General features: G+C 46.2%; 1 protein-coding gene, 1 long non-coding RNA gene and 1 other non-coding gene across 3 annotated transcripts in view; all 3 read left to right on the forward strand.

Moving 5' to 3' along the window:
• The first annotated feature begins 180 nt into the window (after window positions 1-180).
• On the forward strand, window positions 181-21,242 carry LOC142015285 (uncharacterized). Its single transcript, XR_012646117.1, has 5 exons — window positions 181-264; window positions 2,614-2,703; window positions 15,571-15,696; window positions 16,716-16,821; window positions 18,152-21,242. It is a non-coding gene; the product is annotated as an uncharacterized LOC142015285 (long non-coding RNA).
• On the forward strand, window positions 2,007-2,276 carry LOC142015508 (small Cajal body-specific RNA 13). Its single transcript, XR_012646163.1, has one exon.
• A 1,281-nt stretch (window positions 21,243-22,523) lies between the features above and the next one.
• The window catches only part of SYNE3 (spectrin repeat containing nuclear envelope family member 3), a 120,331-nt gene continuing 116,451 nt past the window's right edge, over window positions 22,524-26,403 (forward strand). The window contains exon 1 of the mRNA XM_074996562.1: window positions 22,524-22,740. Within this exon, the coding sequence (XP_074852663.1) occupies window positions 22,728-22,740 (13 nt within the window). The 5' untranslated portion in view covers window positions 22,524-22,727. The remainder of the gene's footprint in view (window positions 22,741-26,403) is intronic.

The raw sequence follows: 26,403 nt of genomic DNA on the forward strand, positions 1-26,403 counted from the left end.
CACCGGCTCAAGGACCTTCCTCCCTATTGGCACAGCCTGAGAGCATATAGCAAATCTTGAGTGGATAGAAACATTGTCAATCGTGCCGAGTAACCAATAAAGTGCCGCACAACCGGATAGGCCCGGTCACCTAATTGGTAATCCCGCCCCTTCTCGGTGGCCATTGGCTGAGCTAGCCGCGAAGAGGGAGGTTAGTGAGGGTCTCCCTCACTAGTGATAAGAAGGGGGAGCGCGTATCCTTCGGCTTTTTCCGCTTCCGGTGAGGTACGGGTGAGTGGGCTGTGGGCACCGTTGTATGGCCGGGTTGTTTGGGGTGGTGGGGTGAGTGGGCGGTGAATGTCCGGAGCGCTGGGGCTGGGCAGCCCTTGGCCGGGAGGTGGGGGAGACCATTGGGGTATTCGGCGTCTGTTGCGTCTCTGGTTGAGGCGAGGTTGCGGCCCCCGAGCTGTTTCCCCTGGGCCTAGAGTGTTGCCGGAGCCCCGCGAACGTGCAGGCTGGTACAGCGCCCGCGCCGGGCAGGGGAGCGGTTCGCACCCCCCCCCCCGGGTGCTGCGGTCCCTGTGGCTGCAGAGAGTGGGTGTGGGCGGGCTGCGAACGTTCGCCGAACCCCGGGGTGGCGGGCGGGCGCGGGGGCTGGTAAGGCGGGTGGGACGGTTTCCCAGGCGTGCGAGGCCGCTCCGAGGGCGGCTGGCGCTGTGCCTTCGGGACCGCTTACAGTGCTGCTTGCTGAGCGCCCTAGGGACCTTCGGGCAGAACCAGCGGGGCTGGCGTCGCCCAAAGGAGCTCTGGCGCCGATGTGTGTGAAACAGCAGGGGGGCGCCTGAACCGCTTCCGGGCGGCCCCCGCACTCCCTTGTCGCTGGGAGGATCTAGCCCAGTGGTTCCCAAACTTTTTGGCATCATGCCTCCTTTTGACTTTTTGAGAAACCTTCATGCCCACCACACTTTTTCTTTACCATCATCCAGCCCCCCCTTAACAAAAAGTTCAGTTTGTAATTTGAAGTAAACACACAAACTTGATACAAAATTTTTCTTGTCCCCTTGTGGTTGCCTGGTGCAGCCCCAGCTGGCCAGCTGCCCGAGCCAGCTGCCCACCTGCATGAGCCCTGTGCTGCTGGGACCAGATGCCCAGCCACCCACCCCAGCTGCTGGTGAGCTGCCTGCCCAAGCCCCACACTGCCAGGGCCAGCCACCCCACCCCCCTGCCATCCTGAGCTGCCTGAGCCCTGAGCTGCTGTGGCTGGCCAGCCAGCCACCCACCAGCCCAAACCCCATGCTGCTGGGACCCACCATCCCCACCTGCCTGAGGCCTGTGTTGCCAGGGCCAGCCACCCACCAACCAGCTGAAGCCACCCAAGCCCCATGTTGCTAGGGCCAGCCATCTGAACCCCACCAAGTCCCACAACCTGGTCAGCCAAACCCTCCCAGGTGACCAGGTGAGCCCCTCCCCTGCCCTCCCACAAAGCCAGGCACCCCTAGCCCCCATCTAACTCCATCCTCTTCCTCCTGTCCCCCCCACTCCCCAAAATCCACTCTCTCTCTCATTTGCAGAAGGCAGCCAGCTCCATGTGGGTCTTTGCCAGCTGCCTGCTTTTTATAGTGGCTTTGCTGGGTCAGCCAGATAGAATGGTAGGGGCTGAGAGCCGGAAGCAAAGGATCTTTATGGATCTTTCTTCAGGTGGGGGATATGATGGGGGGGCTGGGTTGCACTGCACCCCACCCAGAATTTCTTCATATAGCCCCCCAGTTTGGGGACACCATGATCTAGCCATAAATGTGTGCCTTAAGGCTCGTGATGGTGGTAGCCTGGTTCTTGTCTGATGAGGGGAAACAGATCAAGCTGAATGTGAGGGTAGTTTTTTAAAGTCACTGAAATGATTTAAACTATCAAGCCCCTGCTGTCACAAATTACTTGAGTACTCAGGTGCCTGGAGTCTATGGGCTGCTGCTTCCAAAGTGTTTTAAGTGAGGTTTGAAAACTTTACCCAGGATTTTCTGAGTCTGGCATATCTGTGGTCTTGGAGCTGCCCTTGGTTGTTTGTACTCAGGGCTTACCAGGCTTGCAGAAAGAGCATCTACCTGGGGAAGCCGAGGCGTGCCTGTAAGAGTAATAGCAGAACCACGTGCAATATTCCTCTGACAGTCCTAATTCTGTTGCCACGGAGATAATGGCTTATTCCATGTCATTATCCATCTACCAACAGTAAGAGTAACTTTGCAGTCTGATATTGTTTAGCAAATCCCAATTCTTGCTGAACACTAAAAACTGCTATAAACTTCAAGTAGGTTCCTTCAAACCTGTTCCTATCAAAGGTAACTTGGATTGTGTTTGTTGGAAGTCTTGCAAAATGAGAATCCTTTGAATTAATACTTTTATACAATGCTTTTAGTTCATAAACTTGAAACAGAGCAAGATGCTTTAGCTCTAGAAACTGTTACCCTAGACACTACTTGTTCATCCCATATGTAAGTATCAGTTAACAACAAAAGAGAAACTTTAAGTTCATTGACCATTTCACTGTAATGGTCATGGTTGTTTGTTGTAATTGTCTTTTATTTATCTGTAATAGTCCTAAACCTCAAACTCATTAATATACCTTTGCTTGTTTTTCAGGTTAGTGATTCAAATCGCCTGCCCTGAAGAAATCTGAAGGTGGCTTCAGAAGGAATTTGAAGGAAATCTTCTGCATCCCTACTATTGCAGGTGCTTCTATCGGGGAAGCCATTGTCATCTTCTCTGAAAGCTTGTAATATATGATAAGTCAGTAAAATTTACCTAATGTTGTGGTACTTACACAAATCCCTCAACTTTGTTCTTGTAATCTGAGTAGGATTGCTTATAGTAATGGATGCTTAGTTTCTAAATTGATTTGTAACACTTCCAGCATAATACTTAACATCTGTGGTTCTTGTACTGTTAACATTGCTTATGTTACATAATACAATACTATGAAATACTGCAGGACCGACCCTTATGCATCTCATGCTGGCTTCATGAGGTACAAAACTACCTATCACAATCTCTGGAGAAATAAAATGACTTTTGGGAAGTACTTGTGAAGTATGTAGTCACTCACGTGCCTGTTTCATTTTTTATTGAAAGATACAAATGCTTTCTGCAACTGATCACGTTAATTGTCACCAGTAAATAAAGGCTAGCATCAATTCTAGTATTCTAAAATACAAGTGAGTTTAGGAAGCTCATGTAAACTTCATTTTATGAACTTCTTTTATTGAAGTAGTAAGATGAAGTGGCTTGAGTGCTATCTATATATTTCTATTATGTTCTCTGAAAGGTAAATAAGAATGAGATATATTGGCTTTTATGGGAAACACCTAATAGGCTGTTCATGAAATTCTACCAATCTGTAGGTTCTCTAAAGGCGGGGAAGGAATTCTGCCTTGTATTATAACTTACGAATACATAAAAAGGTTACACCGGTAATTTTGATAGGTTTTCAGAAGTGCAGATACATGAAAGCTGGTTATGAGTCGTTTCACCTTTTGTAAGAGGTAAAGGATTTAAGACATGAAGCAACTTTGAATGTTAACCTAGTAACAACAAGTAATAGGTGGTAAGGCTTGTTTTCTGGACTACTAGCTCTTAGGAGTAGCTGTTGTCATTTATGGTTACATGGTGTCTAGCACAATAGCCTCCTGACCTGACTGCAGCCATTAGGTGCCACTACAGTATAAATGAACTATACCCTAATTGGCAACATTATCTAAATGTGAACTATTTCATACAGTTCTGATAATTCTCAATTTTAAATCTGTTATACGTGCAAAGGTCCCTATTTGTTCGATACTGTTGATTTACATTCTAGGCTGGGGTCGGCAACCTGTGATTCCCTTTACTGCCACTGCTGAAATAATGGAACTAAATTTTAATTGGTTTAATGCCAGATGTTAAACCAATTCAGTTTAGTTCCATTATTTCAGTAGGGGCGGTACAGGGAGGCACCTGCACTGCATGTGGGGGAAGTGAGCAGGGGGAGGGGCAACCAAATCATCTCCTACCAAAGGTACACAGTTGCCCCTTCCAGAGCTGCCCAGCAGTACTAAAGAGGATGAGGTAGTGGGGAGGCTTCCTGCAAGCGCAGCTTCCCTCCCGGTGGGGCCAGTACCTCCTCCTGGTCAGCATGTCACTCCCCAGATCATCTCCACTCTGCAGCAGCTGCTGGAGCTGTGTCCCCTGATGCGAGGCCAGCTCCCTCGGAACCTGGTGAGCCCAGCAGTGCTGGGTAGGGAGTGCCTGGGAAAGCTGCAGGCATTTTCTGGCCTTGGGGGCGGGGGGGTCTGGAGAGCAGAGGGTAGACAAGTAATATCTGGGTTCAGTGGGCATGTTGGGGCAGGGCGGCTGACGTGGGTTAAACCTGGGGATGGGGCTGCAATTTGGTGCTGATAGGATTTAAGCCTGGGGATGTAGGGGGTGTGATGGGGGTAAAGCTTGGGTAGGGATTGGATTTGTGGGCTGAGGTGGGTAAAGCCTGGAGATAGGGGTAACTTGACTTTCTAACTGGTACAAATCGTGTGCACTGCCCTTAAAATAGGGGTGACCAAAAGTACAGTTTGACGTTATTTATTAAGGATCATCATCTTAAGGAATATGTAAGTATTCAAGTGCATTGCAGCTCCTGAAGTATTGATTTGGTAACTGAATTTGGGAAAAAAATGGCTCTTCTCACTATTTTGTTGCAGACCCCTGTTCTAGGCTTTTTTCTTGTCTCATTCTTAGCTTCTCTTGAGCACTAAAATGTCTTCTACTGGATTTTTATTCTTTAACTAGGTGTCTTTCTACAGCTGGCCCACAAAAATAAATTAGTGAGATGGTTTTTCTTTGGGAAGGAGTTCAGTCAAGACATACAGGAGAATAGCAGCATGTGAGTTACCAAAGAGAATTGAGTGAGCTCCATAAATCAGCAAACTATGATAAAACTGCCCATGTTCTATCTGACTCTAAATGTGGTCAAGATATAACATACTGCATATCAATTTTTTTCTTTATAAAGCATAGAGTTTTACTAAAGCTGTGTAAGCAATGACAAGGTATTTAGAATGCTTGTATGTTGCCTGCAAAAGGAGGTAGATGGAATTCTCAGATCGAGTTATTAGCAAAAGCAAACCTGTTCAGGGCCAGATTGGTGTTCTTGCTTCTGGCTAAACAGAAAAATCTCCAGCTTTGTTATGAGACAGCTGGTGTTAACTCTGTGCACATGGTACAAATCTACAGAAGTTTGTAGCTGCTCTGTAGACAAGATGTTTAGCTTCTAATATAAAACCAAGGGAGGATCTGCAACTTTAATATATAGAATTTGTCAGAGCTTTTCTAACAGGGAGAGGCATTTCTGGATTTTTTTGCTCTCCCAGTCTAAAATTGTTGCTGAGCACGTGTATCTTGCAAATGAGGGCATGTAATTGATTTCTTAAGGCCTTGAGGTATGTCTATGTTGATCTGCCCCAGGGGTCAACTTTTTTTCTTCTAGTGGCAAACCAGTGATGGAATAATGTAATCCTAGATTTTAAGGAGGGAGTAGAAAGACAGTGATCTTTCTTTCATCTCAGGGTCCCAGATTTTAGGAGCTTTGCTTCCTGAATTGCACTAGCTGCATAGCCTCTGTTCCACTACATCATCATGGAGCAGGACAGCAACTAAGAGGAGCGGTGTGATTTCTCCCTGCCCACAGACACATGCTTGCCCATGGGTGGTGGATCGGAGTCTGGAGGACTTGTTCGGATAACTTCTGCTTCCCAATACATAAGATTAGTTTAATCTTTGAACAGTGGTGCTGACATTCTGTGGGCCCTAGAGCAAGTGGGGAGTGGGGGCCCCCCCACCTCTATGCCCTGGAAGGAAAGGGGCCAAGGGCAGTCAGCTCTCAGCACCACCTGCTCCAGTGTGGATTCCCTGTCCTGAGCCAGAGCACTTCAGAGGGGTTCAGAGAGCTAGCTGCTGCTGTGGAAGTAGCAACAGTGGTGCAAGCTTCAGGCCCAGGAGCAACTATTCCCTTTGTCCTCCCCCACCCCTGTTGTTGGGCCTGCCTCTGGAGACACCTGGTCAGACATGTCAACCTCATTCAGCTTGTGACTTTGGCAAACCAGGTTCTACTTGTCCATCAATAACTTTTTTAAGGTGTATGTCCAAAAATCCCACTGGACCAAGCTACTTCTACAGAGACAAACACTCTAGTATTGTAGCCTATGCTCTTTGATAGTAACTGAGTCACTGGGTGAGCAATGTGACATCCTCTGACTGCTTCCCAAATAGATGGTGTGCTTTGTAGTGGTATTTCCCTGGACTTGTCCAGTTGTATGTTAGGTGATAAGTGCCAAAACTCCATGGCCTCACCATCACTCTAGTCACCTAGACTAAATCTCTCCAGAACTCATCTCCTTCCTTCATCTCAATTCTTAAGAAGGAAAGACAAAAAAGCAGAAAAATCTTATCACTGAACATATTTCAAACTAGCAGGGGAAAGTTACTGGCCACCTACAAGACATAGCTAATCAAGTTATTTTTCCGTAAGACAGACGCCCATTCTTCTGTGCTTCTAGTGTTGTCATACTAGTGTAAGAGCTACCTATTCCATAATATGCTGTTGATTAGTCTTTCCATTGTGAGTCAGTTGCACTTACATCCCCCTTCCTATCCCATTTTCCATTCCAGTTGACATACCTCATTTTCACAGCACTACATATATTTGGATATCTGCTGTCTATTTGATCCACTGTGAAGCATAATATTAAGAGTTAAACTGCTGCAAATTTAAATAACCCTATGTTCCTTTCTGTACAAAGAATAGCGACGGTTTTTGCCAGATACGGCTTCAGACTCCCTCTCCACGCTTTCCGTTATAAACTTCCAGTTTAACCAAACTTTTTAACCAGCTGGGTGGAAATTTAATGCCAGCAATATGCCTAAAGCTGAATTGTTTGGAAAATTTCAGCTAAAATATTACAAGGATGTTCAAGAATGAAGTTAGACTAATACTTTTACCCAGATTAAAAATGCAGGTGCCCTTTTTTGAGATGTTTTAATACCCTTAGTGTTTCTTCATTTTTCCATTTGTGGACAGAATGAGGGGCTGGGAGCCTATGGCCCAGCCTTGACTCCTGCAGACACCCCCTGCCTTTAACCCTGCATCCTCCAGCCCCTGATTTCAGCCCCACAACTCCCCTAGCATCTGCCCTCACTTTGTACCCCCAACCCCCGCCCTGAGCTGCCTCCTAATCAATCTTCTGCACCCTCCACTCCCTGCTCTGAGCACCCCCACCCAACCTCCTGCCTTGCCTCCTCCACCCCACACTCTGTTCCCTGAGCCCTGCTATTTAAATAAAGCATGAGGCCATTATTGAAATAAACATACACATTTTCCTTTTAATTTTAAAAATGATTCAGTTAAGGACCCCAGCAATGCCTAGTACATCTGCTAGAGAGCTTATAATATGCATTAGCTCAAAGATAGCAGCAGACTCAAACTTCAATATGTAGTTTAGCCACTAGAGGGAAATAAAGCACCATGCAATTATTGAACGTAATAATTTACCCTGATCTTCAAAGGTTCTCAGTAGTTCTAATCCCCTCATGAGTCATGGAGGGCTCCACTTGGGGGTGAGGGCTCTAAGGTGGGGCTGGGGTTGAGGTGTAAGGGCTCTGGATGGGCATGCAGGTTGGGGTAGGGCTTTGGTTTGGGAGCTGAAGTGCAGGAGGAGGTAGAGGCTCTGGGCTGGGGGTGCAGGCTTTGAGTTAGAGCCAGGCGTGAGGACTTTGGGGTGCAGGAGGGTGTTCAGGACTGTAGAAGGGGAGTTGGAGGGTTGGGGCTCAGGCTTAACCTTGGTGACTCCCTGCAGGGAATGGTGAGGAAGGGCTCCTCTCCCCCAACTGTGGCAGCTGCATGCTTGCAGGGGGTGCTTCTCGCCTGTGAAGGCACAGCTTCCCTTTAAACATCCCACAGCGTGTCAGATCTCTCCCAAAGCCCTTAATCCCTGTACCCCTCCTATACACCAGCTCCTCAGCCCTGCACATCACACCCCTCATTACCAGCCCCAGCCAGAGCCCTTGCACACCAACCCTCAGTCCCAGCTGCACCACAGGCTGAGAACTCACACTCCTGCATCCCAACCCACAGTTGCAGCCCTGAGCTTCCTCCCACACTCAAGCTCCTTTGGCCCCATTCCCACCACATGAATTTTGTTATGCAGTGCCGCACATCACCTCGACAAGAACATTCATTTTATTCAGGTGGGGAAAAATTAGAGGGAACATTGGTCCTCTCCCCTCAGCCACAGCAGCTCCAGCAGTCTGAGGGCTTGCTGGGGTAGAATTTCTCTCCCTGCTGAGGTCCTGAGCCCCTGCACAGGACTTAATGGGAAGCTAGGCAGCTTAGGGGGAAGTTAGCTATCCTAAAGGGATGCCATATGTTTAAAAGTTAGTTTAAAAACCTGAGTTAAGGGTAGTCCCGCTACTAAACCTACCTTTTACTCTATATGCTGAACATTATGGCTTTACAATTACATTTTATTTTATATTTCAAAATTTTCCCTCCCCTCTTTCAGTGGGAAACGTACATAAAACGGGGAATCTGATTTAACTGAGTTACTTATTATTTTGATGAAACATTAAAATGGGGTCTTTACAAAGTGCTGTCAAATATGCTAAGTAAACAAAGATGGTTAGGGGGTGGTTTGAGAGTTTTTCCCCCTCTGGTCTCTTTCACATGGGGTGATCTCAGTTAACTCACAACACTATCAGGAATACAGTTTTCACACCAAAGCGTGGGGATTTATGCTGACCATATCCCTTTAGAGTAATAAGCTTCCTTTCTGCAAACAAATGCGGCATGTACCTGCTGTACGTCAATCTGGTTGGTTGGTTAATGACCAGTTCAGATATAAGCTAAAGAGCTCTTATTAAGCAGTTTCATTATAACGGAGTTAGAACTTCATGCTGCATGATACTGAGCACTTTCTGAAAGGTACTGAACACCTACTCTTCTTGAAGTTGGTGGGAGTTGAAGAGGCTGTACTGCAAGTACCTGGTACTTTGCAGAACTGAGTATGGTACCTGAAACAAGAAGGCAAACTTCATTCACTTAATTGCATCACCAGCTTGGTATTTACAAAGTTCTCTGGAGTCTGTGAGTGATTGGGGCATCAATTTAAGCTCATAAACAAATGCTAATTTCATCCCATATACAAAGTCTTGGAAATGGCTTTGAACTATGAAATAACTACCTCTTTTTCCTGACATTAATTGTGCTTTAAATGTACAGTAAAGAAAATGACCTTTGATATTATGTATATGTCAGGGCTCCTTTCTAACTCATTAGCTGTGGGCCTCCTCACACAGGTTTGCTTTACTTTTAGCTTTTGATTATTGCTGGATATGCTAGGCACATGGAGAAAAATGCATGTTTTGTGCAGCTGCCAGATATGTTTGGTTCTTCACATGAGGGCATTGATGATCTAAGCTGATGCTGCCACATTCCCCTCTAGCTTAGAGCTGCAGCAGCAGAAGGGTTAAGGCACATGTGCCACAGAGAGAAACTGGAAATAAAGGTTTGTTTCAGGAACTGCAGAATTCAAACATAAGCTGGCAAGAGCCCTTTGGCCTTGCACCTGTTTCCCACTAGCTGAAAGGCTTCAACAAAAACAATAAATTGCACTATCTAAAGCCTGACTGCTTGAGAGTTGAGTGAGCAGTATAGATGGGGTTGGATTCTGGGTTCTTGACTGTTAGGGAGATGAAGATAGCAACATTTCATTTATCACTTTGCACTGTGAACAGTGAAACGAGTGAGATGTGCAGAGGGTTTCCACTGAACTTAAAAGGATCAAATGCCAGGATTTTTTTCTTTTATTTCAGTAATGAACTTTCCTATACCTTATTTATGCACAGAACTGAATATAAATGATCTCTGTGGGTTGAGGTTCTCTTCAACGCTGCTTATTCAGAACACCACCTTCATTTCTGGGAGAATGTTTCATCCCATACTCTGAAATCCAAAAAAAAAAACAACCCAAAACCACACTTCCAACTCCAGACTCATCAGGGAAGTATCTTTATAGACATACAAACTACACTTGAGCTGATCAGCTTGACCAAGATGTTTGCTTTTTTTTTCCCTTTCTTCTCCCAACCTTCATGGAATTGGACCTTGTTTTTTTTAACCCTGACCTGTACCAACTGGTATCATCCCTATTGTAACAATTTTTAAACTTTTCTGCAATGGCAAGAGAGTTAAAGTTTCCTTCCTTCTTACTACTTACAGCTGCTTATACATTAGATAGTGTACTTTCCCCACACGGAGTATGCATAAAGTGCCATTTCAGTTTGCAGACTGGGAGGTAAACAGAACGTCTTTTCTGGGGGAGGCTTTCTGTTCAGCTTGCAGCCGTAATCCACATGCTTCCATTACAGGATTTATTGGTGTAAGGAAGGAAGGAAAGAGGGGAGTTTTGAAGGGACCCTGTGGCTCAGATCCACAAAATACTTAGGCACCTAAGTCCCGGTTTTAGCTCCACTGCAATTCACAAAATTCTTGCTAAATCTCTTGGTACAGTAAAAGCTTTTTATCAGGCATACTGGGGACAAGAAGGGTGTCAATAAATGAAAAATTCTGGTTAACTAAGAGGGAGGGAATTAGGGTCTGTCAGCAGGTGCAGGACAGGCTCTGGAAGGAGTTTGGTTGCATGAGGCGACTCAGAGCTGGGGCTGTGAGCTGGGATGGGCTTGGGGTGCTGGAGCTAGAGGGCACTTCTCTCAGGTGGCTCCCTGCAAATGATAACTTGCCCCTGCTGCTCCTAGATGGATGCTCCCTGCTCTGAGCACTGACTCCACAGCTCCCATTGGCTGGGAACCAAAGCCAGTAGGAACTGTGAAGGTGGTGCCAAGAGGTGGAGGCAATGCAGGCGGGTTAGAGGGACAGGTTGGTGCTTGCAGGGAGACACTCAATGTGAGTTCCCCCTTGACTGGGCTTCTTAGATGTCCTCCTGAGCCCCAGCCCTGCACCCCTTCCTGCACTCTCAGCCCCTCGTAGCTTATCATTCGCTTAAGAGCAGCAGGGGCAGGTCTCTGCTTTTGGGGAGCCCAAGGGGACCAGGTAAGGGGCCTGCTGGCCCTCTGCCAGATGGACTATAAACTGGATTTTCTATGAAGATTAGAAATGCTAGTTTATACAGCTTTCTGGCTGGTCAAGGGCCAGATAACACAGCTTTTCCCGTATGTGGCTAGCTTTGTTTGGTACCTACATTTTAGTGCCTATGGTTCTGTTCTGGGTACATGCACTGCTGCCTTCCTCTCATGTCTAAACCCCAAACCAGTTCATAAAGCAGGAGAATGCAGATGTTTGCCCACCTATTCCACTGTGAATAAATTCTTCTGTCTTTGGATTAATCAGAGAAAGTGTGTGGGACTAATGCTGTAGTCCAGGGTTTAGAGTACTGCTTTGAGAGGTAGGATCTTTGTTTACATCTTTTCTCCCACTCTGGAATACGTGGGAATTGAACCTGGATGTCCCACATCCCAGGCATGTGCTCTAACTTCTGGACTAACGGTCATAAAATCGGCGATACTGGCTCCAGCCAGTTTGTGTGGAGCAAAGGAGGTGTATTATCCAGCATTCCCTCTAAGCTGAGCACTTGGGCAGCCACCTGGGAGAGATTCACGTGCTGCCTAGCTGATTAGCAGCATGTGTTTCTATGGTGATGCACATCCACATTTGTCTTGGTGTGCATAACAAAATTTATTCCACCCAGGGATGGAAAAAATTAGAGGGAATACAGGTCTTGTCCCACAAGAAATGCTTTGACCACCCAAACTGCCTGACTTTTGGAGAGGGATTCTCAGTTGTGAATCACTAACAGAGATACATGCATCCTGCAGGCCAGACTTAAGCAAATATCTCTGACTGAGGGGCAGGGCTTAGCACACAACCGTGTTCAGCCTCTCCCTTTGGCTAGTGTAGGCAGCTTCTAGCCTAGTGTGTCAGCTTTTACTGATCAAAGGTGCTTATCTTTCCCATTCATGGTACAGGGAGCTTTGGCAACTAGGCTTTGGGGACTGCAGTGTTGTCCGTAAGAGCTGTGATGCAGCACTTGAGTTTCTTCGTGGACAGCATCTTGTATGCTGGAGCCAGATGAGTGACTGCTGGATGGGCCAGACCATCCAGAAATTGGATGTGGCAGCTACTAGGTGGGCTCGTTAGCTGTTTGAAGCTATTTGGATGATTTCCATTGTGGACAAGCAACCTGACAAATCACACACCCCAGTCACTCCAAAAGTGCAACCAATGGGAATGCAGGGGAAGGGAGAGAAGTTCATAAATAGGACAAGTAGAAGCCACGCTGAGGGGTGAAGCAGAATGAAGAATACAAATGTTTGCTGTGAGGACAGTGCCAGTTTTGTTGGATTAGATTAGCAACTCCTTGCCGTACTGAAGCAGAAGTATTCACTGTGTTTGGGGTCAGTCCTATTCCACAGTGACTGAGAAGGGTAGGTCTTTAAGATATTACGTAGGTGCATAGTCATATATTGTATTGAACTTAAGGTAATAACAAACAATAAAACTTTCCACTCCTGCAAAACAATTATCTTTAAAAAGCTATTACTGATATACTGAGTTTCATGGGTTATAAATCAGCTGTCATGTATTTACGTAGAGAATGATTTTGTCAATTTTCTTCCTTTACAGACTGTAAGTTTGTTCACTCATATTTAACTCTGTATTATAGATGGACAGATACATATTAAATTTCTGAAAAGCCAAACTGTTGTCTGTACCCCGGCAGAGAGGTAAGCTTGAGATACAGGACAGGGATATTATCTCTAAAGATATTAAGAGATGAAGCTATTAAGAGATTATTAGACATATTAACAGCTAAAGATCTTAAGATATAAAGAGATATGATCGCTAACATTAGCATAGTGCTTTCTCCAAGCCCATCATTACACAACTCTTCTGTTTGCCTATTAAACCATTCCTCTTTGTAAGTCAGTAGGCTACAGGTGGTGGGAGGAGACAGCTCCTTTTGAAAAATACTGAGAACCATACAGAATGGTGAATTCTGGAAATTGGTTGTAAAGAAAGTAACAAGATGAACAGAAAGATATGTTTGAGGGTGAGGCAGATTCCAGATGCCAGCAAGATCCCTAAATATAGGAAAAAGAAACACAAAAATATTCCCACCTGTAAGCAGCTCATGAGGAGTGAGCCAGCCATTCAGGTAACTGATGCCAGCTACAGCTACTTAAACCTTCTTCCTGTCCCTTCCAACTACATTGTGGTCATACGCCTTACTAGGATTGTGTGTCATCCCTAACCCATGTGAGGCCTGTCTACACAAAGATTTTGTGCTGATTTAACTATCTTGGTTAGAAGTGTTGCTTTATACTGAAATAGTTATAACAGTGCAGCTTGTAGCGTGGAAAGAGTAACAGTAGTAAAAAAGCACCTTACACCAATATAACATATTTCTCTTAAAATTATACCAAAATAACCTTGATATGGGTGTAATTGACTGCCCACAGTATGAGGAGGTGCTTAAGGATAGTAGAGTGATACAGTGTATCTGTGTAAACAAGTGCTGAAGCACTGCTATGGCCTGAGCTACATGTGAATCTTAGGTTGACAGAGCTTCAGAACTCCAGGGTGTGAAAAATCCAAATTCCTGAGTCCATAGCTGCCCTGACCTAACCCCCAGGGTAGCTGCAGCAAGGCCAATGGAAGAATGTTTGCATTGACCTAGCTACAGTCACTTGAGGGAAGTTTCTGCAGTGATGGGAAAAATCTCTTCTATCATGGTAGCTTGCATATATTCTGTGGTCTTACAACATAGTCTACGTCCGCATTACGGGCGTGATAGCCGCATAACTATGGCGTTGATAGCTATCTTCAAAATTCCTGATCCTATCCCTTTCCTTGCTTCCAATAGCCTTAATACACCCTGGGAGGCAGGGAGTACTTCTCCCCACCACACACACACTGATACTAAGAGGAACAAAGCCACCTGGGTGCCAAAGAAATGAAGGCAGTAGACAATAAAATAGAGTCAGGACCATTGAGGATGTGTGAGCAAAAAGGCAGGGTGAGGCACTCAGCAGGAAATGGAAATCTACCTATGTTCTTGTAGCATTGTATGGCATGGATTTAACTGTCCTTTCAAATGACTTCCCAGCTGCAGTGAGGATTCTTGTAGCACCTTTAGGCTGTGTCTACACGTGCCCCAAACTTCAAAATGGCCATGCAAATGGCTATTTCGAAGTTTACTAATGAAGCGCTGAAATGCATATTCAGCGCTTCATTAGCATGCGGGCGGCAGCCGCGCTTTGAAATTGACGCTCCTTGCCGCCGCGCGGCGCGTCCAGACGGGGCTCCTTTTCGAAAGGACGCCGCCTACTTCGAAGTCCCCTTATTCCCATGAGCTCATGGCGAAGTAGGCGGCGTCCTTTCGAAAAGGAGCCCCGTCTGGACGCGCCGTGCGGCGGCAAGGAGCGTCAATTTCACAGCGCGGCTGCCGCCCGCATGCTAATGAAGCGCTGAATATGCATTTCAGCGCTTCATTAGTAAACTTCGAAATGGCCATTTGCATGGCCATTTCGAAGTTTGGGGCACGTGTAGACACAGCCTAAAGGTGCTACAAGAATACAACTATGTTATAACTAGCTACAACTATGTTATAACTAGCACGTGTAGACACAGCCTAAAGGTGCTACAAGAATCCTCCCTGCAGCTGGGAAGTCATTTGAAAGGACAGTTAAATCCATGCCATACAATGCTACAAGAACATAGGTAGATTTCCATTTCCTGCTGAGTGCCTCACCCTGCCTTTTTGCTCACCCTGCCTTTTTGCTCTTTACAACCAATTTCCAGAATTCACCATTCTGTATGGTTCTCAGTATTTTTCAAAAGGAGCTGTCTCCTCCCACCACCTGTAGCCTACTGACTTACAAAGAGGAATGGTTTAATAGGCAAACAGAAGAGTTGTGTAATGATGGGCTTGGAGAAAGCACTATGCTAATGTTAGCGATCATCTCTCTTTATATCTTAAGATCTTTAGCTGTTAATATGTCTAATAATCTCTTAATAGCTTCATCTCTTAATATCTTTAGAGATAATATCCCTGTCCTGTATCTCAAGCTTACCTCTCTGCCGGGGTACAGACTCATGGGAATGAGCTCATGGGAATGAGCTCATGGGAATAAGGGGACTTCGAAGTAGGCGGCGTCCTTTCGAAAAGGAGCCCCGTCTGGACGCGCCGTGCGGTGGCAAGGAGCGTCAATTTCAAAGCGCGGCTGCCGCCCGCATGCTAATGAAGCGCTGAATATGCATTTCAGCGCTTCATTAGTAAACTTCGAAATGGCCATTTGCATGGCCATTTCGAAGTTTGGGGCACGTGTAGACACAGCCTTAGAGACAATTAGATATATTAGGACATAAGCTCTCATGCCCTAATAAGTCCCTTAGTCTCCAAGGTTCCACAGAACTCCTCGCTGTGTTTACCTATATAGACTAACTCGACTACCCTTGAGACTTTTCACCCTGCTACAGTGTTTGTTTATATTGCCTTTCAGGAGGTAGAAAATGGATACAAGAATAAATGGCTTTACCCAGTGCAGTGCTGTCATCTGGTGGGCTGATGTGCTGTGTGGCTTCCCTCCCCCATATTCTTTCTGCACTGGCACAGAAGATCTGAAAAGGTACTTTTCTCATTTACTTTACATTAAGCCGCTACTATTACAGGAATGCCTCAGAGCCCTTTACAAAACAAAACAAAACAAAAACATTGGTGGCTCAAATTCACTTCTGGGGAAAGTAGAGCCTATGCCACTGACATCTGATGGTAGTTGCACTACTGCTGAATTTGACCCTATAACCACAATATTTAAAAATAGGAAAGTCTGATTCTCCTCTGACTTGTGTTAGTTCTACAAATAGCTGTGTGGGCCATGGGTAATGTAGCCAGCAGAAGGCATTCCCAAAACTGTCTGTTTCCTGCCTGACCAGGGAGAGCTGGGGTTTCAGTTGCAGCCCAGCCGCCAGGGAAGGCAGAGGCTGGGGGCTGCCGCATGGTAGTTTGGTGGCATGGGGTTGTGGCTGCATGGGGAGGGTCAGGGCCAGGGCTGGCTGATCACTAGGGGAAGGGCCAAGGCCGCAGCTCTTTGGCTGCCCTGGGAAAGCTGGGGTTGAGGCCAGGGCTATCTGGTCCTCTAGTCAACAGGTGCTGTGGCTGGCCAGGAAGGGTGGGGCCATTAACATCCCCTGGGATGGGGAATAATGGGTCAAGGGGTGGGCTTGGCTAAAGGGGCAGGGCCTTGGGCTGAAGGAGCGGGGTTGGGATCTGCTTTCCCCAGCTGGGACTTCACCCATCACCCAGGGGGCATGGGAGAGTTGGAGTGTATGTGAGAAGGGAAGGAGAGAGGAAGAACCCTACATTTCCCTGAGGAGTTTGACCAAATCCCAAAGAACTCTCAAGAGTGATGAAGAAGTAAAGACAAGGAGCTATGTGCTGATTTTGTATGGATCTATGTACATCTCGTGCAGCCTAAAGTAAATAGTGATTGTTTTAGGAATACTCCTGCAATATTTGTGTCTGTTTACTACAACTATCAGATATGTTATAAACCAGAGGTGCCACCAGAGGGCAAGAACATAAACAAGTGCTTAAGTTATTGTGGTGTCTCAGAGACTCGCTCAGCTCTTATCTGGGGACTTCCAGGAGACTGCAACCAGATAGATTCTGTGCTCAGGAAGGAGTCAGAGAGGCTGAACTCAGAGATCAGGACTGAAGACTGCCAGACATTGGGGAGAATAAAAGGAGAATGGTGAGTGTCCAGCAGGGTGAACTAGATAAGGGCTGTGACCATTAGGGATGTTAAATCCCGTTTAATTGGTTAACTGACTCAGGGCATAGAAAATATTAATAAATTATTTAAATTTGTAAGCCTCTAAGGTGCTACAGGACTGTGGGGGTGTTTGGTTTTTTTTTGGTGAAGCTACAGCGTACCAGGGCTACATCTCTTGAGTATTAACCAGGTCTACTAAATGATCCAGTAACAGCTGAATAATAGTTTTCTGGAATGTTGAGGATGGTGGGGGTGGGAGAGAGGGGAGGTGTTGTAATTGTCCCTGGTTTGCAGACATCCCTGTCCACAAACAATATAAAAGTGAAACCATCATAACTTCATACAGTCTCTATAATGTTTTCTTGTCAACCAGAAGAATGTGCAAATGGGGGTATTGCTATAAAAAAGAAGGTTCCCTTTACCTTCTGCTGCTATAAATGCTTCTGCATTGTGGTAAGGCTGCTGCACAGGTACTGTCTGAAGAGCAAATTGTACTAATGCAACAGTTACTTGCCAGCAACTGTTTGATGATTTTCACCCAGTCTCTTAGGCATTTTGCTTGTCACAGGAAATGTATGAAACTGCTGCACATTAAATCAAACCACAAATGTCTGTCAGTGAGAGAAGACTTACCCTGGAGAATAAAAAACAAAAAAACCATGTTTAGAAACAGGGAGGTGCTGTTCAGTTCTCCACTCCTGTACTTCATCCTCAATCATTTAATCCATTCCTGCTCTTTTAGGTGTGAAGCCGTAACATGTTGAAGTCAGCCTAGCATGTTTGCGTAGCACACAGGTTTTTGTAAGCATGAATACTCATTTGCGTAATGCATCTTGGTTGTCTGTACAATGATAATGACTTTTATACCTAAGCATATCCCAAACAGTCGTCAATGGCAAGAGCTAATCTGATGTGTATGCTGGGTAATAACATACCATCTAGTATCAGCACTGGGAAGTTTAATGTGGAGGATTTTAATGCAATCAACAGTCTCATTTTAATGGTAAAGACAACATGACATTCAAAGTGTATCTCTGAATACTGGCAAATTGGGGCACTTTAAGTGACAAAGGAAGTCTGTTAGAGAGCATTAGACTGTTGTTTTCTGCCTTACCAGATCAGCAGGTGTATCCGCCTTTCTTATCTGCAGGGCTCTTAGTAAATGAGTCAGTGCCTCTATTAGGGTGACCTATTGGATCCTAATGGTGACTGAATCAACATTTCTGTATAAATACAGAATAAAATATGACAGCTCAACTTTGACGCACATGGAACACATAACCTTTCATTGTTATATCTATTTCTACAGGTTAAGGGGAAGAAAGCCAGATGGATCTATGGATATTGAACAAGCATTGTCACTGTTGTACCCCTTCACTCTAGCCATGTGAAAGCTCCCCTGTAAGTGCCAGAATGCGGGCTTTGGCCTCTATTTTGTAGCACAGATGTGGGCAATGAGCAACCCATGGGCTGGATGCGGTTCAGCAGGATCAGCCCTGGCTGGCTGCACATTGTTCCCTATAAGCTGATCCAATGCCGCCCAACTGATCAGCAGGGCAGCCACAGCTGGGAGTGTGTGTTTCTATTGGTGGTGCACATCTGCACATGCCTTGGTGCATATAACATTTATTCCACATGTGGACGGAAAAATTTAGAGGGAACATTGGCTGATCGTGTTTTATTTACCTGCATGTGTGCAGGTACAGCTGCTCGCAGCTCCCACTGGCTGTGGATTGCTGTTCCTGGCCAATGGGAACTGTGGGAAGCAAAGTGCTAGTCCACGCTGCTTGCTGCAGCTCATATTGATTAGAAACAGCCATCAGTGACCAACAGGAGCTGCAGATATGCACGGAAATAAAGCACCAGTGGCCTGCTAACCATCATTGAGGATGGCCTGGGAAGCATGGCTGCTCTATATGCTGTCACACTCCTTTTCAGCCCTGTGATGCGCTAGCTAGTAAATTAACCCCGTCACTACCAGGTGGGAGGGAGGTTTCCAACACAGTGGCAGAAGTTGTTGGAGCCTTTAGAAGGAACTTTAATACAAAGGCCAGCGAACTAGTCTAGAGGTTTGCGTACTCAGAACTTGAGAGGTACTCAGATGCCTAATTCCCACTGAAATCCATGAGGAGTTGGCACATAAGCCTTATGGATTTCCGTGGGAATTAGGCACCTAAATACCTTTCAAGATCTGTGATGTGAAGTTATGCAATTCTGATTCTGTACAGCAGCAGCCAGTGATACACATCCCTGTAAGCCAACATGTAGATGATAATGCGTAAGCTACATGTAACTTAGTCTCTTTTATTAAATCCAACATACCTAAATGAAAATTCAGGGATCACTGCAGTTACTTTGGCGATACTTTTGAAATGGATTTCAGAAATATTCTACTGGATTTGTCCTGGCAATGGTAAGTTTAGATTTAACATTAAAGTAAAAAAAAAAACCAAACAATTCCTCATCTGTTTAGATTTGCCCCAGGGTTTCTTTCAAGAGTGCAACCTCACTTAAACTGTATGAGTCACTGTCATGCAATGTGTATTCATCTTTTTTTCAATTATGTCTTTCCAAGAATACAGAAAAGCTGTACCCTGAGATTAAATTGGAATTGCTTGATACCTTGTGGTTTTTAATGGTTATAGCTAAATGCCTTGTTGCTGCAGGTCAAACTGTAGGATGTTTTTTGCTGCCTGGGCTCCTTTATTTGGTTAACGTACTATCCCAGTGCTGGAAAACCAAAACACTTTGGGTTTTTTTGTTTTAATATAAATATATAATATGGGCAGAAGCCTACCAGACTTATTTGTGTGGGAATCAATTTATCTTGATCAAATTCATATGGTAATTTGAGAATGAAAGTGAAAAGTACAACAGTCTGAGTTCTTGAGATTCTTGGCTCTTCAGAGGAGCTTGGTTATCTTATGTTTTAAGGTGAATAGTTTTATTGGTATTGCTTTTGTGAATATTCATTTTTTTCTGTTGGTTTACAGGACAAAGTGTGGAACTAGTGGCCTAGTTTATGGGCAATAATTCAAAAGGAAAGATAGTCATGTGGTTAAGGATCTGTTCTGAGATTCAAAGTTTGAGTACAGGTTTCTTGGTCTGCTGCAAATTGCTTGTGTAGTCTCAATGGGGCTACTGCCATGGATAAAGCAGCATTGCCAACTTTCAGATTTTAACACGTCTCATACTCATGGCCTACCAAATTCATGGCCATGAAAAACATGTCATGGACTGTGAAATATAGTGTCTCCCACAAAATCAGTTTTTTTGTGTGTTTTCATCCTATGCTATATAGGTTTCACAGGGGAGACCAACATTTCTCCAACTGGGAGAGGTCCTGACCCAAAAGGGAGCTGCAGAGGGGTTGCAAGGTATTGCCACCCTTACTTCTGCACTGCCTTCAGAGTTGGACAGCCAGAGGGCAGTGGCTGTTGGCCAGGTGCCCAGTGCTGAGGGCAGCAGCACCACCAAACTAAGGGTAGCAATACCATACCATACCACCTTAATTCTGGGCTGTTGTCTTCAGAGGTGGGCAGATGATGAGTGGCAGCTGATGACTGAGGGCTCCCCCTCTGTAGGCAGCAGCGCAGCGGGAAGGGTGGCAGTACCATACTAGGCCACCCTTGCTTCAGTGGTGTTGCTTGCAGCAACTCTGCTTTCAGAGGTAGGCTCCAGGCCAGAAGCCACTGTTCTCCAGCTGTCCAGATTGGAATGCAATGCTGCCGCTTGCAGCACCACAGAAGTAAGGGTAGCAGTATTGCAATCACACCTTCCCCAATTTCACACACAACTCCTTCTTGGGTCAGGACCCCTAGGGTTAAAACACTGTGAAAGTTCAGATTTAAATGGATGAAATCGTTACATTTACTAATAAAAAAAAATCCTATGATGGTGTAATTGACCACAATGGACTATATATTTGCTTGGGCCCTACTCATAATATTTGGTGACTTTCATAAAGCCCCTATTCCTGGAGTCATGTGAGTACATGAGAATCTCTTACTTTTTCTTTAAAAAAAAAAAAAGTTTCTAGACCTCATGATTGCAGACCAAAACCCCAAAATGCAGAGCCTCAAAGCACAAAAAGCAGAAGGGAAACGAAACGTTTAATCAGCCATCTCAGATTTTAAGCCAGTCTTGTAACTTTGTGGAGACCAAAGTATTTTTGAATGTTTGAGGCTGAGCATACAGGTTACATTTAGCATGTAACCCTGTGCTGGACAAGAGGTTTAATCTCTTTCTCAATTTCTCCTTTGCATAATGAGGATCCTTTAGACTGTCTTGTCTATTTAGATTATCAGCTCTATGTGGCAGGGACCATCTTATACTGTTTGTACAGCACCTAGCACAATCGGGCCTAGTTCTGATTTGAGCAAGGAAGTGCATCTGTTATAACAATAATAATGGACATTAAAATTGATGCTGTTATTTTTGTGATGGAATTGATTATTCTTGTGACAGCAATATGTGTAGCCCCAGATGAATCTGTAAGTTTTGTAAGTGTAAAGTTACGCCTCAAACGTGGTGTATGAAAAAGGAGTAAGAGTAAACAGCCTGCTCCTTAAGTGCTTTGTTGCTTTGGCTCCATTTACGCCACTTTTAAAATAATACACAACTCTTGGGTGCACACAACCGTGGATTAAAATAACTGAGTCAGAGCAGCCCTTTGGATTCTGGAGCCCTATGCAGTACTATAAACTGATTGGCTGCTGTCTGTCATGGGGGCAATGGGATGGGAGGGTTTATAAAATAAATACCTCAAATCTTCAGCCACACACTGAAGAATTTTAAAGCAAATTTTAAACTAAGACCCTATAGACTAACACAGTAAATACAGCAACTGACTGTCTACACCACCTGTTAAACAGCTTCCTTGCTACTTGAATGATTCCTACCCAGGTTCACGTTCTGCCTTTGATCGGCCAGGCTTTTCTCCTGTCAATTTAAGTAAATCTTCTCTGGAGAGACACTCAGATGGCTGCAGCAGCCAGGGAATAGAGCGAGGAAGGGGGGTGGGTTGGTGGACATTAAGGCCCCGTGGTGCTCCACATTTTCAGGGGACCCCACGCCTGCATATTCTGCAGTGGGTAACAATGGCCTTCAACTTCAGCGGCAGTCTACCTGCGCTGGGATGGCTGGAAGGAGGCTACCCCACACCTCATCTACTTCCCCCGCCTTGCCCTGCTCTTGCAGAGGGGCCTCCAGCTGGAATCAGATCTCCCTCTTCACTCAGCTTCTCCTGGAGCTCGGGCTGCAGTACCCATCCCGCCTGCGGCTGAGCCCCAAAGCCGTTGCTTTGGCCCGGAGCGAGGCGGCAGCGGTGGGCATGGACAGGCAGCCGAACCCAGCTGGCCAGGGGTCCGGATCGGGCAGCTCCGCCCGCCCCCGCCCCCAGGGTGCTGCGGCCCGTGGGAAAGCCCCGCCGCCTGCCTGCTGCGAGGGCGGCTCCCGCTCTGGGCCAGCCCTGCGGGGCGGCTAGAGCCGAGCGCCCGGGCCCTTGCATAAGCCCCTTGCTGAGGTTACATAACCGGCCGCCGCTGCCTGCGCGGCGCCCGGGCCAAGCGTGGCTGGGGGCGAGGGGTTGAGCCGCAGCCCACGCGGGCGGGCGGAAGGAATGCTGGCATCCCAGCTGCTGAAGCCCCCGAGGTGTAGCCCGGCCCAGCAGCAGCCTGCGGCGCGCAGCCAACCAGCAGCGTGGAGGAGGGCTGGGCTGGGCTCGCCTTTGCTCTCGCCGCCCTGCTCCGGAGGAGCCGGGGACTGGCAGGGTCAGGCTGATCTGCGACAGGGGAGGGGCCTGTGCAAACGCCATTCAAACCCTGCTGGCGCGGCGGCCGTAACTGCCTCCTCCCGGGCTCCTGCAGGGGCTTGTCCCGAGCCCCATGCCACTGCTGGGTAAGTGGCTCCTGGCGGGCGGCCGCTGGCAGTGCTGGGCAGCGGGGCGCAGGCGCTGGGGCGCGCATAGACCCGCTCCTCTGCGGGTCACTGTCACGTTCCCTGCCGAAAGCCTGGGCGCCGCCGGGTCCCACCCGGTCAAGGCCTTGGCAGGCGGGATCCGGGTGTTGACAAGTGGAGAGGAGCGATTGGCACGTTGCCCTCTCCGACTTCTGGTGCAGGAACTTTCTCTAGGCAGCGAGCTGGGGGAACCCCTCCGCCTTGAGGTAGTAACAATCCCTGTACATAGTGCCTGCCTTTAGCACCCCCGCTAGCCAGTTGTTCCGGCGCCACACTGCAGGGCGTGGGAAAAGGAGACTGGGTCGCACTCATCCCCGGGAGGAGAAGTCACCAAGTCCGGCTCTCAGCAGAGCTTTAGCTCATTCCTGCCCCTGTCGTTTCCCTGAAGCCAGCGAGGGCGGTGCAGCGGTTCTCAACCTGGGGGTTGTGTACTAGGTGCTTGGAGCTGTTGGTGGGGGGCTACAGCAATTCGTCTAGATATTTTCCTAGGTGTACAACAGGCCACATAATGTGAAGTGGGTCTGCCCCCAAAAACTCATCACCTAATACATTATTTTGTTAGTTTTTAAAGTGCTACAGGACTGCTGCTTTGGCTTGTGAGCAAAGTCAGGGCAAACCAAAATTTCATACAGTGGCTTGCTTATACTGCTGCATGCGCTAAAATGTAAGGACGATACGTATATTGCAGTTGAGTTATTTTATAATTGCATGGAGAAGGTAAGGCAGCAAGCAGTTTTTCGGTATAGTGTGCTGTGACACTTCTGTAATGTTAAGTCTGATTTTGTGCACAAATAATTTTTAAGTGAGGTGACACGTGGTGGTAGACAACGCAAAACAGACTCCTGAAAAGGGCACAGTAGTGTGGAAAAGTTGAGAACTACTTAACTGGTTGGTTTACCCAACACTTGAATGTGAAGGCTGTTCCTGAGGCTCCATTCAGTGTTTTATCCTGCACTGGTGTCCGGAGGATTTGTATTCAGCCAGTCTCTGTCAGTCACCAGGAAGAAGGGAGGGTGAAGAGTAGTGGAATGGCATTCTAGTACTGGGCATAGTGTAGCAGTGTATTTATAGTTCACTTGAGCAGCCGTGCCGGTGGTGTGAGAGCTGTTATAGTTACAGTCCTTGGTGTTAGCATTGATTTTAACACCTGCCCCCTCCCCATACCTTCTTCTCCAGATATATAGTAGGGTCAATATAGTGATACTGAGAGCTAGGTTAGTATGGAGTTCCCTTCAAAAATTCCAGTCTCTTTTGGATTTGCAACATGACCACAACATTAAAATATCTTTAATTGGTATTTCATAAACTACAAAGTGATGTTTAGGGGCCCAGTCCTGCAAACAGTTCCACACAGGCTCCTTATGAGCAAGTAGAACTGGGGTGTCATGTCCAAAAATTCTGTGGGGGGGTCAAAGTTGTATCAATGTATAAAATATATCTGATTCTGTACTTTGCAGAGTTCAGCCTGAGGAGGAGGAGAGACCTATGACAGGGGTCTGCAACTTGTGGCTTCAGAGCCACATGTGGCTCTCTAAGGACTTTTTTGTAGCTCCCGACACTATAGTGTCAGAGTTTAAAAAAAAACAACTAATTATTTCTGATAAACGGTGAACTCTAAAAGCCCAAAAATGGGCAACTCATATCTAAATAGCAACCGATATGTGATCTCAAAATGTTGTTTAACTCACCCTAGCATCCTCCAGAGAGTGAGAAGGTTTGGGAGTGAAAGTCAGGGAGAAGGTGGTAAAGTGTGAGGAAATAAAATATGTAAAAAGTTTGTGAGCGTCCTGCAGCAAACATGTATCTCACTACAAATCTTTGTGTGTGTGCACTGTTCTTAAAATAGGGGTTACAAAAAGTACAGTTTGACATTATTTATTAAGGACTGTCTTGCATTCACATGCATTGCGTCTCTTGAACTATTGAGTTTTTTACCAAATTGGAGAAAATGGCTTGTTGTGCTATTTTGTTTGGTGACCTCTGGCCTGTGAGAAGCAAGGGTGAGAGGTAATTGAAGTGAAGGGAGGAAGACTGCCTTCTTTCCCAATAACGAATGGTGCCCTTGAAGTGGAGACCTAGATATTCTGCACCAGGGATAGGATTTGTATGGCTCTCTTTGCAGGATCAGGCTCTGTCTTTGTGTTACCTAGAACCACAAATCCAGATTCCATCAACCTTAATTCTTCCTCACTGGATAAAATAAGCACCAGGCAGTTTTCCATATCTGTCTCTGTTGGATGAAAATGTAACAAGAAGGTGCTGTGTGGTAGACACTGGGGATGTTAACACAATGAGAGGTAGTGTGTCTTAGTGGACAGAGCTTGGAAACCTAGGTTCTGTTCTCAGCTTTGCCACTGGTTTTCTTGAAGACCTTGGGCAAATCACCTCACCTCTGTGTGCCTCATCTGTGCAATGGAGACAATGATGGTGACCTCCTTTGTAATATGCTGAGAGTCCTAACAATGAAGAATATAATGTAAGTGATAAGTATAATTACCAGGTGTTATGCCAGTTGTAATAGGGAGTGCCATGTAAATAATTATATAGGCATCAAAGGTCCTGTGACATGTTTATAGGTACCTGGATGAGCTGTCCCCTTCCTCGCCTGTTGTAAAAAGTTATAATCCTGGGAAAGCTCTTTGAGTGCTTAAAGCTGCATATCGCCGTTTGCTCTTGCACTTGCATTAAGGACACTAAATAAATGTAAAGAAACAATGGAATAAAAATGGGAGTTTGCCCTGGAAACTCTGGTGCAGTTTAGTGACACTGTTCTGTTTTGTGCTCTGATAGAATAAAGTCTTATTTAAAATGAAAAATGTGCCAGGCGATGGCGGGGGAGGGGGTGGGGAAGAAGAGACAGCTGCGGTTTGGTGTTTTACAACTCATATTTGAGTCTAAATCTCTGACATCAGGGTGTAATTTGCTCTTATTAAACTATCACATTTTGAATAAGTCTCAGCTCGTAAGCCCTCAAGGGTTAATGTAAACAGCTCCTTTCCCTGTGTGTGATTACTTGGCCATCATGGCTCACCCAAGACCACATATCAAGGCTGTGCAATTATAACTTGGCACACTCTACTCCTGTGTTCCAGACAAATGCTGCTGGCATGCTCTTTGCAGGGAATCCTGCCTGTGCTGTCTGACTGGCAGTTGCAGGGGCCGATAAAAAGGAAGAATAAACAATCATTGTTCCAGAAGGGGAGTTGCTTTACCAGAGGGACTGGAAAGGGAAGCTCGTATGAAATTGTCAGTTGGATGAGTGACTGGGGCAAGGAACCACAGAGACTATTCAAATGTGTTTCCTGTTGTTTGGCCTCAGCTCCATAGGCCCACCCGAAATCGCCATGCTCCCCTTTGCTATAGATTGCACAACAGCACCAGATGCTGTTTTCAGGGGGTTGTAGCTGTATTCAGCTGAGGAACAACAGTCCACAAAATCCATGTGTCAGAAATGGAACCTCTCATCTCTCCTGCCCTGTCCCTGTCCTCCTTTTGTCCCTTCCCCATGGAGCAGCTCTGGGGAAAAAGTAGCAGGTGCTCAGCACCCACCGGTAGCCAAGCTTACCCTTCCCAGTGCCACTCGCCCACTAGCAGCTGCAGCAA

This window comes from Carettochelys insculpta, chromosome 6 (genome assembly GCF_033958435.1).
Source record: "Carettochelys insculpta isolate YL-2023 chromosome 6, ASM3395843v1, whole genome shotgun sequence".
Lineage (NCBI taxonomy): Eukaryota > Metazoa > Chordata > Testudines > Carettochelyidae > Carettochelys > Carettochelys insculpta.